We start from the raw sequence: 17,193 nt of genomic DNA on the forward strand, positions 1-17,193 counted from the left end.
TGTACGGAAAGCTAGCGGTCCCGATGGAATACCAGCCATAGTGCTGAAGAAGTGCGCAGCGGAGCTGTCTCCTGTGTTAACGCGCCTGTTCCAACTTTCTCTCTCTTCGGGATGTGTGCCGGAGGCTTGGAGAAGAGCTAATGTGCAAGCGGTTCCCAAAAAAGGGGATCGGTCTGACCCGGCAAATTATCGACCAATAACTATCACCTCAGTACTTTGTAGGTGATGGAACGGATTCTAAACAACCAACTGATCCATTATATAGAAGATCACTGTCTAATTAATGATCGTCAGTACGGGTTTCGACCAAAACGGTCCACAGGTGATCTTCTAGCGTACGTAACACACCTCTGGGGTGAAGCTATCGACAAGCATGGAGAATCGTTGGCTGTCAGCCTCGATATCTCCAAGGCTTTCGACAGGGTCTGGCACAGAAGTCTTCTCTCCAAGCTACCGGCATATGGTCTGCCTGCTCAGCTATGCACCTGGATTGCCAGCTTCCTACACAAGCGTAGCCTTCGTGTTTTAGTAGATGGTTGCGCTTCACAATTCTATGTAGTGAATGCTGGGGTCCCCCAGGGATCTGTGCTATCTCCCACACTCTTTCTTTTGCATATCAATGTTATGCTCTCCCTTGGGAACATACATTGCTATGCAAATGATAGTACAGTGCATGGTGGATACCACGGACGCGCAGTGGCTGGGCGGGCGAAAACTGAGGAGAGGCGGGAGAATCTTGTCATTGAACTCGATAGGACGTTAGAGCTCATTGCCAAATGGGGTTCTGATAATCTTGTTGAGTTTAATGCCAAGAAAACACAGGTATGCGCTCTCACAGCGAAAAAGTCACCATTTTACCCTCATCCCTCCCTCTGTGGCATACCGCTGATGATACAAAGCAAAATCGCCATGCTGGGGATGGACATTCGCTGCGACCTTAGTCCAAGGGATTACATCGAGGCTATTATAAAAACAGCTTCACGAAAACTCGGAGTTCTGAACAAGGTGCGGCGTTTTTTCACGCCGCAACAACTGTGCCTGTTATACAAAACACAGGTACGGTCTTGCGTTGAATATTGCTCGCACCTTTGGGATGGCTCCGCTAAGTACCTACTGGAGGACTTGGACCGGTTGCAGAGACGTGCAGTACGCATTATTGGCGACGTAAAGTCACAAACACCCTTGAACCTTTACAATTGCGTCGCGAGATAGCAGCACTGAGCGCTTTCTATCGACTGTATCACGGCGAGTGCTCTGAGGAATTATTCTCTCTAATTCCTGCTTCCCCCTTCCTTCTTAAGTCCACGCGAGCTGGTTCTCGATGTCACCGCCTAACTGTGACATCAATTCCATCGCGAACAAAGAAATTTGGCAACTCCTTTCTTTGTCGTTTTTTCCGTCTGTACTGGCAGTCGTCGCGTTTGGACTCTACTACCACTTACCATCAGGTGGAGTAGAGTCATTTGCCCTCCCGGCGAATATATAAAAAAAAAAGTTACATAAAAGAATGCTATAAAATTATATAATATTTTTTTTGCATAATTTAACCTCGACACTAGTGTCCACTAAACTCAAGAGTTTGCGCTAGTAATTCACATACTTTGTATCTTTATGAAGTTATACAAAATCTATTATTGACCGAATAGTTGCTTTGTCTCTTTCTAAATAGTTGTCAATTATAAAGCTATTGGTCCGCCTACTTAACTCGTTATATGAATAAAGTTTTATTCATCATAAAGTAGCATAGAATGTTTGTACTAGATTAATACATTAAAAATAAATCAAAAAATAATAAAATTTAATATAAAACAAATTAACAATATTCTTATAAAATTATATTTTACTTAAACTATGATTTCTTTGCTGTTTATAATAATCTTTGGATCCTCAATAGTAGCTTTGTTTTGGATTAATTTCAATTCCAACAATGCTGGTGAAATATTTCCAGTTGGCTGCAATGCTGTAATGAAATCATAATTGTATATATCATCATTATATACAATATGTAAGATAGTTACATTTGTTGTGTTCAATATTGAACTATTATAGAACCAAACAACACGAGGTGTCCCACTACTGGCCTCAAGCCACCTGCTAAGAAGGCTTTGAGGCTTCCACCACGCTGTTCTAGTGCTCGATAGGGATACAGTACATGCAAAAGTATTTCATCGAACAGATGCAGGTTTCCTCTCAATGTCTTACTTCTTCGCCGAGCACGCGTTCAATCTAAATTTGGCAAAGGTAAAACCCAATGGTTTTCGACCTGATTAATAAAAAAAGTCATGAATCGAATTGGATCAAGACTGAATCAGGTCACCGGCCGGGGTCAATGTTAATCAATTATTATTATTTTAAATCATAGTACAACAAGAATATAATCAGCAAAAATTATGATATCGGTTTAGATTATACATGTGTAGTAACACAAGCATTATAGTAACTTTCAAAACTTTAACTTTAAAAATATGTATAGTAATAATAAATACCTCTTGCTTTCTCGTAAGTATCCTTGACGACGTGTTGGAGCGTCGCTATTGTCTTCTCCAGCGTCAATTTCAAGTTATTGTTCGTTTTATGAGACCACGCTAAGAACAAGGCCGCAAACAAATCCCCGGTACCGGTAAATGTTGCGTTTATTTTTGGTATTTCGATCTGGTAACAGGACTCTGAAAGTGATATAAAGAACTAAATAAAGATAAAGGTTAAAGCGATCGTTTTACATACACATTATTGGAGCATACGCCGATTTTATATTGTTCATGTAGGATGTTATTTATTACTTCCTATGTGCGCATAATTAGGAAGATGTAAATTAAAAAAAATGTTATTTTTTTTGTACTAAAATAATCTTTTAATGATTATAATAACATGTGTGCAAAATTATGTTTATATCATGTAAACTTTTTGTTTTATAAGCAAATCAATTTGGGCGCTCTCGTATAATTTCTGCTCCGTCAGAGTTTTGACTGTGACGTCAATTCGCCCATTCGTTGTTGCGGGCGACTCTTTTGCGATTCGCGCGTTGATAATTTCGTATTTATTTTATCTCTCTTTGTGATTTGACGCCCCAAATTCGTTCTTTCACTTATAATAATATTAGAACGATTATTAATATATTATTTTATGCTAAAATAAGAGCAGTATTTTCACGGAGACTAACAAATAATCTACTGAAATCGATCTAATGATTCCGGATTCTTTCACAAATCATGCGAAATATATTAGTGAGCTTTTTATTATTGTTTATTTTAATCTTTTGTTAATGCAGTTTGATCATAACTGTGATCGGCAATATGTCCGTACTATTCATGTAGAGGTACTAGTGCTTTCCGCTTTCGATAGAAGATAATATCGATATAGAATATAATATACATTTTCTATATTTTAATTTTACATACACAATTCGGGGCGCGATAGTTGAGATACAGAGCCTCGGCATATTATCGTAAACTTGCTTTTGATGATAATGCAAATAAAATTAATTATCTCGAATGTGAACGATGCAAACATACTACGGCATTGGTCACATAGCGATGTGAGGAGCCTACTTGTAATGAAATAAACTGGAAGAAACCTTTTTTATGCAAAAAAGGGGGGAAAAAAAGCAGGAGGCTCACCTGATGGAAAGTGATTACCACTGTCCAAGGACACCTGCAACACCGAAGCACTTGCAGGTGCGTTACCAATCATTAAGGAATGAGTAGGCTTTTTTCTTGAAGGTTTCTATGTCATAATGGTTCGAATAAGTCGCCGGGAAATATGGTTCCGCAGAGTGGCTGTGCAAGGCAGGAAATGCTTAAAAAAGCGTTGTAGTAGTGGATTTTCAGACATCGAGAAGGTACGGATGGAATTTAGAATTTAGACGCGATGCCCGGTGGTGAAATTGGGATTTATCGCCTGGGATTAATCTAATCAGTTCCTCAGAGCATAAATGATGAGATAGAAGATGCAAAGTGCCATCTCTCCCGCCCAGAGATGAGCAGTACTCCATATAAAATAGGAAGACGGACGAGCATATGGGCCACCTGATGGTAAGTGGTCACCAACGCCCATAGACATTGGCATTGTAAGAAATGTTAACCATCGCATACATCACCAATGCGCCACCAACCTTGGGAACTAAGATGTTATGTCCCCTGTGCCTGTAATTACACTGGCTCACTCACCCTTCAAACCGGAACAAAACAATACCAAGTACTGCTGTTTTGCGGTAGAATATCTTATGACCCACTCATATATGGTACCTACCCAGACGAGCTTGCACAAAGCTCTACCACCAGTAATATCTGATGAGTGGGTGGTACCTACAAGATTATCATTGAGCCATAATTATTAAACCAAAAAGTAAAAGCAATGTTGCTTGGAGTTACAAATTAGCTACATATATGACAATATCACAACTGAACAGCTTCATTTAATGAAATCATTCATGACGTACATATTTTAGTTTATTATTTTGTTTTATTTTAAACAATATATTGCATAACTGAGCATTGTGGACGTTAACATCGGATGTAAACAAATTTTACTAAAAGCAATCTTATTGTTACAAAGGAAATGTGACCTACTTTTAAATAGGAACATATCGAGATGTGTGACCTTTAATCAACTTCGTAACCCAAGCATTTAGAAGTATATATTATCTCATAGTCAACCACAATTGTAATGATAAATATCATAAGATTACATTTATTTTTTAAATGAATACATAAACTATATGTCAATGCATTAGAAATTTAGTGGTCTTGGTGAAAAGATGGGTTTGTTCTGCCACATCGGTAAACTGAAAAAAGGTGGATATATATATTTTATTATAGTAGGTCCCTCCAATATAAAGCAATAGATAAATTATAAAAACTGTATTAAAAAAAAACTAAGAAGTATTTGCCAGGACTTTCAACTTGTTTTAATCTACACATACAATATTGATATATTTATTCAAATAGTATGCGAGAATTAAGAAATAATATTATGGTAACTAATCTTGTTCCACGGTCTCATTTTTTTGTTTATTATATTATATATTTGTTTTGTTTATTATATATTTGTTTTGTTTATTATATATTTTTGCTAATTTTCTACTATTGCTTTTTTAATATCTCAATTTGTTTTTAGTTTGTTTAGAACGCGTGAATTTACCGATGAAGCCGTTGATCGTGGGTGCAAACCCTGGCAAGCACCATTGAATTTTCATGTGTTTATTTTGTGTTTATAATTCATCTCGTGCTTGACGGCGAAGAGAGACATCGTGAGGAAACCTGCATGTGTCAAATTTCACTGAAATTCCACCACATGTGCATTCCACCAACTCGCATTGGACCGACGAAGAAGGTCCTTAAAAAAGGAGAATTGGCCTTAGCCCAGCAGTAGGATATTCACAGGCTGTTACTGTGCTGTGATATTCCTTAACACACAAAGTGCTTTATTTAAATTTCTTTCTGATTTGCACATGTCGTGGTAACCTTTAAGTTAGACAAAACTTAATTTAAGTCATTCATTAAAAGTATTTCTTTTTTATTGTGTAACAAAAATCAAAAAATCGCGTGCAAAAGCATTAACTATCATCAATTTTTAAATTTACCTTTATTACTGGCAACCCCAATCATATTGTTCTCGTCCCCCAATATCGTACTAGAGAGAACGACAGTTTTAGCTCCTTTACTATGTAGTGCGTCTATGACTTTAAGGGCTCCATCAAGATCTTTCATTTCCAAACCAGTTAGCAGCTCTGCTTCAAACTGATTAGGGGTTATTATATCGGCTAAAGGTATTACAATGTCCCGGTAAACTGGTAGAATGGCTTCTGGCACATACATTTTCCCATTGTCTCCCATTACCGGATCACATACTGAAAATAATGAGCTTGTTAACTTTACTTGAGTGATTAATTATACTTATATATATATTTTATGTTTACGGTGAATAGAGAAAGGGTAACTGTGTCATCAAAACAATGTAAACACCAAGAAAATAAAAATGTTTAATAATAACAAATTAATACATTCAAAAATCTGTACTACTATACTATCTATTGTAAAGAACTACTGTTAAAAAATTGTAAAAAATTTGTCAACTCATTTCCAAATAGTAAAATATAATTATTATCAATTCATATCATATTCTCATGAATATATTTATATTCAATACATAAGGATAAATTATATAATCTATAAATTATTAGTAAAATAATGATATAATATAAATTAACAATTGCAAGGACCTTGATGTTATTTACCATACATAACAATCTGTTATCTCATTCTGTTATTGTATTTTGATAAGGTTATCGTCTAATACAAAAGCAAATTAATTTTATCTCAACACATTTCTTATACAATAGCAATAATTACATTTTCTTTCAATTTACTTACATAAACTCAACTATAGCTCAGCATAGTAACCATAATGATGTAAGTTTTATACAATAGAGCTTTTATTTTCTATATAAGTATGTATTTACAAAAGAAAAGTAGTATATGTAGTATATCAGTTGTCTGGTTTCCATAGCACAAGCTTTGTACAAGCTTAATTTGGGATCAGATGGCCGTGTGTGAAAAATGTCCCAGGATATTATTATTATTTATCGTGGGGCTATAAACAATCATGTTATTAAAGTACCATGTCAATCAGATTATTACTTTTTGGATTCATTCAGATTTAATCAAGAAAACAAGTATTTCATTTATAATATGAGTATGAAGTATGATTATTTTTATAGATTTTTTTTTGTCAAATAGAGCTATACATCAAATATGTATTCGATTTAATTATATATATATATATATATATATATATATATATATATAGACATATTCTTCATACTAATGTAACATGAAGGATTTGTTTAAACAATTTTTTTTTCAAATAATAATGTATGAGAAATAGATTTTACTATTAGGTTTTATCTTTATGACACTTTGTATGTTAGCATATTATCTGCAACATAAAATAATAACGAAAAACCAACATAATTCATAACAATTACTTAGCTATTGTGTCTTGTGCCCCTGAAAGTTTTGATAATGAAATAAGAAATTGACTCTTCATCATTTCATTAATCAGTATTTAAAAAAAAGAAAAAGAAATGGAAGACAATATTTTACATTCATATTACTAATCCTAAAATTATATTGTGTTGCTGCCATGGAGATTTGTGGATGAACATTATAGAGACATAATTGTTTTATAATTATCATAATTTAGTTCAAGATTGCATTAGTATAAAAAGTTATAAAACAAAATAATTAAATAATAAAAAAACACTATAACGTTTCTGCAGGGTGAGGGGAGGGGGTTTAATTTGAAAGGGGGCAACCAACCCCAATAAAAACAATGCTTATCAACCCCAAATTCAAGATTCAATTTTCAAATGCCTACCCTTTAGTTCCACGCACATAGAACTACATTATGTTTTGTCTAACTTTAGAAGAGGTACAAAATATCACCATCTAACAGCACAGATCTAACAGAACAGCAGTTTACATAGAAGATAGAAAGTCTACAACTATTTTCTTTTTTTTTTATAGAATAGGAAGGCGGACGAGCATATGGGCCACCCGATGGTAAGTGGTCACCAAACACCCTTAGACATTGACATTGTAAGAAATGTCAACCATCGCTTACATAGCCAATGCGCCACCAACCTTGGGAACTAAGATTTTATGTCTCTTGTGCCTGTAATTACACTGGCTCACTCACCCTTCAAACCAGAACACAACAGTAACAAGTACTGCTGCTTTGCAGTAGAATATCTGATGAGTGGGTGGTACCTACCCAGACGAGCTTGCACAAAGCTCTACCACCAGTGACTATGTTACATATATATTTTATGGTAAATATAATTTAGCTTATAATATGTATTTATATATTATGAAGTCGAGATGGCCCAGTGGTAAGAACGTGTGAATCTTAACCGATGAACGTGGGTTCAAACCCGGGCAAGCACCTCTGAATTTTCATGTGCTTAATTTCTGTTTATAATTCATCTCGTGCTTTTCGGTGAAGGAAAACATCGTGAGGAAACCTGCATATGTCTAATTTCATCGAAATTCTGCCACATGTGTATTCCACCAACCCGCATTGGAGCAGCGTGGTGGAATAAGCTCCAAACCTTCTCCTCAAATAGGGAGAGGATGCCTTAGCCCAGCAGTGGGACATTTACAGGCTGTTACTTCTTTTACTTTATGTATTTTATCAGTATAGTTGCTTTCAGTTTTACTTTTATAGGAAATGGTACATGAATAATAATTTAGAAAAAAAAATCTACTCACCGTAAATCAAGTTTGGATTTTTCTGTCGTAACATTTTAATGATTTGGGCAATTTGTTTCAAAGAATCAGGGGACATTGAGTATCCAGTTAGAAAATGTGTAAAATAATCAACTTTATTTAACATCAAGCCTTCAATGAGTGCTGCCATCTCTTCATTTTTCAATATTGTGCCTTTATGTTTATGTATATATCCCCCATGTGTTGAAAATTGAACAGAATTTATAGCATCAACTTCAAAACCTAAAATCTGCAATATGAAAATTTTTAGTTAGGAAGCAATTGTTTAATAGACAAAACTTATCAATAATTATTTAGTATTCAATATATCAATATTATATTTAAAATTAATCATTTTAATTAATTACTTAGTGATTTGTAGGTAAAAAAAATTGTAAATGTGTATATTTTATATCTTAATAAACTGTTTTAATGGAATAGTTTGTGTTAATCTTATTGTAGAGTTAATTAGTGTAGTTATATTACTGGTGGTAGAGCTTTGTCAAGCTCATCTGGGTAGGTACCACCCACTCATCAGATGTTCTACCGCAAAACAGCAGTGCTTGCTATTGTTGTTCCGGTTTGAAGGGTGAGTGAGCCAGTGTAATGACAGGCACAAGGGACATAACATCTTAGTTCCCAAGGTTGGTGGCGCATTGGTGATGTAAACGATGATTAACATTTCTTACAATGCCAATGTCTAAGGGCGTTTGGTGACCACTTACCATCAGGTGGCCCATATGCTCGTCCGCCTTCCGATTCTATAAAAAAAAATTACTTTGACCCAAATTACACTTTTTATAAATAAATATTCGAAAATAGTTTTTACTGGGTTTCTACCTTGTAGTTAGGTTATTAGAAGCCAAGGGTGTGTAAATACTTCGTAGGAAATCTTATTTTTTTTTATTTACCATTTAAAGCAATGAAAGATCAAAAATATAGTAATGACTTACTTGAAGAGGAAAAACGGCACTTTTATTACCAACATATCCATGGACAACATGACTTTGGATTGATAAGACCCTAGGAGTTTCAGAAGACATTTTCTTTTAAAAAAATTTATTTTATTGGTCAGCAACAGTAAAGTCGCAATACCAAGTTTTATTAACTAAAAAAAATTATCTCAATGAACACTAATATAAACTTAAGAAATATTCTACAATAGATTGAAAAACGACTGGACGTTTATAAAATAAAATCTGACTGACAAATTCTTACAATACAAATTACAATCGTTTACTTTAATAAATAGATATGTATGAAGATTAAATATTAATAGGTAGTTGTCACTTGTCAAAGTGATAAGGACTTTTTTTAGTTTTGGAAAAGGCGAAGGTTTTACGTCTTACAGCCCCTGATAACGAAAAAAATATAATATGAATCCTTATTAATAACTATGTTAATATTTCTATTACTCTTATTTTTCTACCTTTATTCTCTTAGGACACACCTTCAAATTTCACTCTTAGCTCCAGCAGCATATTTAATACATTTTGAGGGGAATTTTTTATAGATAAATCTATACTTTTAAATTCTAACTCAGACCATACTTATTAATATTTAATTTGCAATAATAAATTTTAGGCTTTGTTATGGGACACAGATTGCTAACATAAGTTTAGTTCAGATGTGTTAACATAAGTTTGCAGACAAATTGGAAAAATATATTGGACATAATATGTTTAAATATTTTGGTACTAGGTGATAGGCAGGCACTTTATGGTACAATTTTATTTAATTAATATATTTAAAGCAAATTATCTACCATACCAGGATACTAAATTATGTAGATACATTTTTGATTATGACTATGAATTGATTAACTCATCAAATATTTGTTCTCCTATCCTATGACTTACATCTGTGAATATTAATAAATTTTAAGAAGATTGTTTCTGTTCATTTTAGAAATAGAATAAAATAATCTTAAACTATAATTTAATTAATCAATATATGTACTGACAATTAATATTTATATCTAAATTTGCTATAATAATTATTGACTAGAGCTGGGTTTCTCTTGGGTTGTTTCATAAGCTCTCTCCAATGTATCTGTGATTATTTTCATGTCACTTTCAATACTTCGAGCCCAATTTTCCACATCACCTATTTCCTTTAAAGCACTACTAAAATTCTCAACCAAAGCCAACCATTGTTGTGTTTGTTTTGCAAAGTTAATAGCTCCTTGATGTAACAATTTTGCTTCAGCATCTAGTTTCTTTTGGTTTAAATAGGCTTGAGCTACTCTGTAACAAAACAAAAGCTTCAGTTTAGACCACAACTTGAATTACTAATGAAAATGCAAAACTTTCAATTTGGTTTTAAAGGATGTAATATTTATTTTGCCTAAATGTTAAAGATTAGTATATATGTATTTTTTTGTGAGTTTATATAGAAATAAATTACACTTACCCCACATTTAAGTGATCAACTAGTGCTTGAGTCAAATCATTGGCAGCTGCAATGCATTCTTTTCGTTTTTGTTCTGAAATGGTCACATGTAATTACCATGAGATATATTAAAATAGGCTCTTATAAAAATATTAAATAAAAATTACCTTGTACTACTCGTTTAGCTGCTTGTTTAGTTTGATGTTCTTTAATTAAGGATGAGAGCATTTTCGTACAAATATAGTTTAATTTTATTCTTATAAAAAATGTACACAATATTATTTAATGAAAATACAGTAAAACTAAATTAGGTTTATTATTTAATACACAAATATTATAAATTTATGTGTTTACGTGTTGATATTGACAGCAAAACAACAAAAAATAAAAATGACTTCTGGCGACAGGGTGACACTGACAGAGATATTCTTTGTTTATTTATTTTTTTCTTCTTGATGTAGGCAAAATTATTGCATTATACAGCCTACTGTATATCAGCCAGTTCCACAGTGTACTAATTTTCCAAATGGCCAACAAGATGACAATTTTAATTTAAATATTGAGACGAGTGATCTATTTTACGTTCTTCTAACCTTAAAATAGACTTAGATCTAAAGCAAGTTGTAATTTAGTTAATGTATAAGAAATAAAAGAATAATATATGTAAAAGTAATGAAATGATGGCTTCCAATTAAATGTTATCTAACAGATGATGTCAAATTCAAAGTAAAAACATTTTTGAGATTACAGTATAACGATGTTTTCGGTTTTAAGACATTTAAAAATTCAACAATATTTATCGCAAAATGATCTAGAGTTAGTAACAACATTTAAACATTCACCGTAGCTGTAATGCAGAGAAGTAAATAGAATTTTCTTTTAGACACATTAAACACCAATACATTTTATTAACATACTGCGACGAATAAAATCTTTTCCTTTTATAATATTTTCAGACAACAAAAAAACATCAAGGTTTCCTTTTTTCCAAATATTATAATTCGTCGTGGTCGTGGTAATACTAGACCGTTAACGAATAAGCTATTGTAGAACATCATAAATTGGTTATTGACCTTCTTCTTCTTTGTTCAAACCCTCTTCCCAGTTCAGCTGGGGTCGGGTCTCCTTGTACATCTGCGCCAGAGAGCTCTGTTCTGGGTTGTCTGTGTACTCAGATTCTCTTTCTGGGCCTCTTTTTGTATGTTTGACCACCAGGTTGCGGGCGGTCGCCCTCTTCCCCGTTATAATAAATTGGTTATGGACCGATATACATATATATTGCAAAGTTTTTTTACATAAGTAGGAACATAAATAAAAATAGAGACACAGATAAAAACGTAAAAAGTAATTTGTTTATCAAGAACATTTTGTTCTTAGGGAAAAAAACTATTATAGCATCTTTTCGTTTTATAAAAAACATTTTCAAACTTTGGAATATGATTTAACTTTCAGCTTAATCTTCTTCTTCTTCTTCTTGTGCCTAGCGTTTTCTTAGCCCAGTAACGCTAGGGTCCGCTTTCCTGCATCTACGCCTCCACTTTGCCCGATCTAAAGCGTCCTCCTTAGTGAGATCGTGCTCTCTCATATCGTCCCTCACAACATCGAGCCAGCGCTTTTTCTCCGCGGAATCTAGGGCCTTCGACAACAAAGTCCAGGCATCGGTTCCCGACATAGTCTGGTGGTCTGCGGCTAATGTGACCAAACAAACGCAGACGGCTTTCCTGCAACTTATCCGCTACATCGCAAACGCCAAGGCTACCACGGATGTGCTCGTTACGAATGCGATCTAGTCGCGTAACGCTACACATCCACCGCAACATCTTCATTTCCGCAACGTGAAGTTGCTGAATGTGTCTCGCGAGCGCTGGCCACGTCTCGCCGCCGTACAATAAGACTGGTCGGATGATGCACTTGTACACAAGGGCCTTTAATTTTCACCGGTATCCTGCGATCACAGATTACCCCGGTGACTTCCCGCCATTTGGCCCAGGCTGCGTTTATTCGAGCTCTGACGTCGTGGTCGATTGTACCAGACACGTGCAGTACGGAACCGAGGTATTTAAACTTTTCCGTCTTGATAACGGATTCTCTGCCTATATTTATGGGTTCGGGGTCCGTACTACCACAGGCCATATACTCGGTCTTCGCAACATTTAGCACCAGAACGCCCCTCTCTAGCACACTCTTCCACTGGTTCACCTTTTGCTCTAATATCTGCTTGTCCTCATCTACCAGTGCAATATCATTAGCATACATCATGAGCCAGGGAGATGGCTCATGGGCTTTCGCTGTGACAACGTCAAGCACTACATTGAACAGAAAAGGACTCAGGGCCGAGCCTTGGTGGACACCAACTGTGATCGGGAAAGGGTGTGTGTCGCCAACGGCGGTCCTTACTATAGATTCCGAATCATGGTACATGTCTCGGATAATGTCAATATAAATTTGTGGCACGTTCTTTATCTTCAAAGCCCACTAGATAATTTGGCGTGGGACGCAGTCAAATGCCGTCTGCAGGTCTAGAAATGCCATGTACAGCGGCTTCTTCTTTTCTCTGTGGGCCTCGGCCAGTATTCTTAGGGCGAAGATGGGGTCTATGGTTCCACAGCCTGGGCGAAACCCATATTGACATTTCGAGACAGTAAATTCTTGCCGGAGCCTTGAATCGATTACGCGTTCGAAAAGTTTCAGTTTTCAGCTTAATATATCAATAAAAATAGTTCGTTATACCAATGGGCTAGAGACTAAGATTGGTGTTTTCAAATTACTGGTTCTCTTCAATATACATACGAAGATGAACGTCCCAATTGGTATCTTATCCTATAGTAATGCTATAGGATTTTAAATTATGTTTGGCCTTGTAAAAATAACTCATCTTTTTCTTACTTTCACTAATCTATTCAGCATTACTATATTATTAAGCGTTGTTTGAATTCAATTGATATAATTCACGTTGTAATTGTTTCCTAATGTGTTGATAAATTTCTTTCTTCTTCCTATTTTCGTAGTATATATAATAATTTTACAATCAATTTAAGTTGTCGGTGTCTTTTATGTTATAATACATTCCAATAGATTTGTATCTATTGGAATGTATTATAAAAATATAATATGAGTATATATGATGTACTTTCAATAAGTACGGACGTGATTGCATTGCATTAATTATACTCTGCTAATGGAAAAGGTTCGTATTGATTTTCGCTTATCGTTTACTACAGTACCAGCTGCGACATAAAAAACAATCATTTTAAAGGAGACCTTCATCAGCCAAAGTAATAGGAAATAAAATATTTTATTTCTGATTATTTTACTTTAATAATAAATAAAGAACTTATTCCATTTATAAATAAAGGCGTTGAGATTAAAGTTCATATATCATAATTAATATTGATTTTATTAAAAGACTAAGCAGTTTTCCTCTCTGCATTAAAAACAACGCTATAACGTGATTTTAGTTTTTCTGTAAATTCAGGATCGTCCCAGCCCCAAAGGTGATGTGTTCCGTCTCCCGTACGTTGAGCTCTCTGTTTTATAATTTCAGGTGTAACTGCCTTCAAATCATAAGCTTGTCCGATCTGAAAATAATGTATTTTACCTTTTAGTAATAAATATGAATTAAGTAAAGAAGTTTTTATAAAATGTATAATTACAAAAATATCTATTTGTTTAAGATTCATATTCTATTATGTAGTTTCGGAACATTTTTGGTATTAAAAAACTAATATATATTAAATTCTTTAGTTACCTTAGCCATGGCCTCAATAAACATAATAGTTGGTGTAAGCATGTTTAGAATAGGGTGTTCAGTCGCGCGGTAATCCCATGGGAATGTGTGATGGTAGTTATGGAAACCCTCCACGCAAATCATCCATACAGCGAGGTTTTCCCGGGGATTCAGTGACCTATAAACATTTTGTGTAGGTACATAAATAGGACACAAAATAGTAACTGATTATGACTCGGGTCTAAAATATGTAAATTATTTAATGTATTGGATTAAGAGTTTCAGTAGGTGTTTCAATTTGCTTTTATATAAATTATGAATATATGTGGTAATGCAAACACAAAACGATTACTAATAATATTTTTTAATTACTTAGTTCTAATAATAGAATTTGCTTCAATATTTTGTCTTTGAATTGAATTTCTGACTTTGATAGTATGTTGTAACGTAAGACCTACTAGACTTAACAAAAATTAATATTAGATAAACAAAGTAGGTATCTACCTACACATTGTTATGAGAGAAAAGTCTAACAACGCTGATCGTTTAGTTTACTAGTTAAGTTGTCCTAACGATGTTATTTTATATTTTTAACAAATGAATATTCTAATACTTATCGATTTTTTTCACTCAACATATAAGACTAAACTGGTTTTAGATTTAAACTTTCGAAAAAAACTCCATTGCGATATTTGGCAATGATTGATAACTAAGCATAGCTACAGCTAAATCTTACTTGTCATAAGGTCGGTATCCAAACTTGTGAGCGAAACTGTTTACACTCCATACTACATTAATACCACACGTGTATCGAAGGATTGTGGGTATAAAGAAAGCATTGACCCAAGTCTCGTTCCAAAAGTAAACGGGAATGACAGTCGGCAGCACGAAGCACAGGATCGGCATCATCTTCAAGTAATGCCTGAAGACAATGTTACAATAGTAACGAGTTTTTTATGTATTTCTAGTTTTTATTGCTAATAAAATTGACGTGAGGACTGTGTATTAAAAAAATATTTATTATTTAATGTACAGTATCGTGCCATATATATCCAGTTAAAATGGTAAATGAATAAGAATCTTAGCGTAGATATTTTAGATAAGTGAATATTAGTGTTTCTTACTTTCTTTGGAACATAACCACAGGATCGGCGTATAGATCGCTGAGATCAAGACGACGCCCGCCTTCAACAACTTCGGGCAATTTCTTCACACAAAGCCACCCCATGTGTGAGTAGAACAAGCCACGTTCAGCGTTGTGGGGATCGGCATCAGTGTCTGCGTATTTGTGGTGAGTGCGGTGATCTCGAGCCCATTCGAATATGCTGTCCTGCGATGTATAATATACACAATTATGATATCATTATATTTCAACTATACCAATAAATACTATTATGAAACATACTTGAAAACCCATTGTTTGCCAAATCATAAGAAGGATACGAAGTGGGGTTCGTGCTTTAAAGCTTCTATGTGTCCAGAGTCTGTGCGATCCAGCACCAATTCCCGTAGCACACATAAGGTGGACCACAAATGCTGTAATTATAAAATAATTAATAAAACTAAGTAAAGGTTATTTTTTTGAAGCAGTACATTTATTACTTATATATTCTATAAAGAGGTTATCAAAGTGGTTGCGCTATCGAGGCTTAGTAGTAATATTAGTAAATCAATTGGGAATGAATAGCATAACAAAATAAACGTTGTCAACAAAATAAATATCATGTTATCCATAAAGTTATAACAATTTATAATATTAAGAAGAAAATATTTAACGACAACGAGATTTACGTACCAAAAACATTTGTCTGCCATTTCGCTGAAGTCAATCCTAAGTAAATTCCATATATAGAACCGATGTGCAAAAATATGAACCAGAAGATGTTAAACCATACGTATTCGTATTTCCTAGGCGTAGCTTTCTTTAGCACGGATACATCTTTATCAAGACCTAAGTCCGGAGTCTGAGTATCTGTTTCAAAAACAACCCCACTCGGCGTTGGATCCACATGGGGAGGCATTTTCTGATAAGCAAAAAGAAAAATTAATACCTCAAATGAAATATTATAAAATATAACTCTTACTAGAGTACTATTTTATTAATAACATATAAAAATTAGTTTAACAAACATTGCGATTTAATAAAAAATGAAATGCTTACGTTTAATGTTGTAATTTTTTAGTTGTTTTTAATAACCGTATTCCTTTTTACAACATTAAATTAACTTGACTGGTTTGTAGCTCTTCTTAGAACAGAATATAAAATTTTCATTTGATCGTTTCCCTTTTATACACTAAATACAATGGAAGTGTATATTAACATATTCAAATATATGAAATTAGGTAAACGCATACTTTATAAACCTATTTTGTAAGCTTACTAATTGTGTTAAATGTCCTATTTACTATAATTACATTCATACGTACCTACTTACTTATTTATTAAGTTTCTGAGGAATATTAAATTATACTAGTGACTGTAATATATGTTTTTACATGTATATACATGTATATACATATGTTTTTGTTTTGTTTGTATATAATTATATTATTTTCATTGGAGTGTAAGCACGTGTTTCATTTTACCTTCGATATATATATATATATATATATATATATATTTAAAAATTTCTTATTTAATTATCTCTATAATATATATCAATAACAAAAGGTGGTTACTAAATGTTTTAATCGAATGGATCTAACTACAACCTATGTTAATAGTACATAGAGCTAGATATATGCAGTTCTGGCATTGCTCTAGTGCTATCAGCCTTGAAAACTAAATGGTTGTCTCTCGTGTCTGTA

General features: G+C 33.8%; 3 protein-coding genes across 3 annotated transcripts; all 3 read right to left on the bottom strand.

The window, feature by feature from the left end:
• Positions 1 to 1,307: 1,307 nt before the first annotated feature.
• LOC126773571 (pyridoxal kinase) lies at positions 1,308 to 10,044 on the bottom strand. Its single transcript, XM_050494532.1, has 5 exons — positions 9,221 to 10,044; positions 8,271 to 8,517; positions 5,582 to 5,848; positions 2,487 to 2,666; positions 1,308 to 1,960 (listed from the first exon to the last, which is right to left on the bottom strand). Exons 1-5 carry the CDS (start codon positions 9,308 to 9,310, stop codon positions 1,845 to 1,847), a joined length of 900 nt encoding a protein of 299 aa, XP_050350489.1. The 5' UTR covers positions 9,311 to 10,044; the 3' UTR covers positions 1,308 to 1,844.
• A 144-nt stretch (positions 10,045 to 10,188) lies between these two features.
• LOC126773579 (biogenesis of lysosome-related organelles complex 1 subunit 1) lies at positions 10,189 to 11,040 on the bottom strand. The gene is made up of 3 exons (XM_050494542.1): positions 10,826 to 11,040; positions 10,680 to 10,752; positions 10,189 to 10,513 (listed from the first exon to the last, which is right to left on the bottom strand). Exons 1-3 carry the CDS (start codon positions 10,884 to 10,886, stop codon positions 10,264 to 10,266), a joined length of 384 nt encoding a protein of 127 aa, XP_050350499.1. The 5' UTR covers positions 10,887 to 11,040; the 3' UTR covers positions 10,189 to 10,263.
• Positions 11,041 to 14,021: 2,981 nt separating this feature from the next.
• Positions 14,022 to 16,623, bottom strand: LOC126773581 (acyl-CoA Delta-9 desaturase-like). The gene is made up of 7 exons (XM_050494544.1): positions 16,547 to 16,623; positions 16,181 to 16,409; positions 15,791 to 15,921; positions 15,510 to 15,715; positions 15,122 to 15,307; positions 14,407 to 14,563; positions 14,022 to 14,236 (listed from the first exon to the last, which is right to left on the bottom strand). The coding sequence occupies exons 2-7, from the start codon at positions 16,404 to 16,406 to the stop codon at positions 14,066 to 14,068; spliced, it is 1,077 nt and encodes a 358-aa protein (XP_050350501.1). The 5' UTR covers positions 16,407 to 16,409; positions 16,547 to 16,623; the 3' UTR covers positions 14,022 to 14,065.
• Between the last annotated feature and the right edge of the window lie 570 nt (positions 16,624 to 17,193).

The sequence above is a fragment of the Nymphalis io genome, chromosome 15 (genome assembly GCF_905147045.1).
Source record: "Nymphalis io chromosome 15, ilAglIoxx1.1, whole genome shotgun sequence".
In the NCBI taxonomy this organism is placed as follows: domain Eukaryota; kingdom Metazoa; phylum Arthropoda; class Insecta; order Lepidoptera; family Nymphalidae; genus Nymphalis; species Nymphalis io.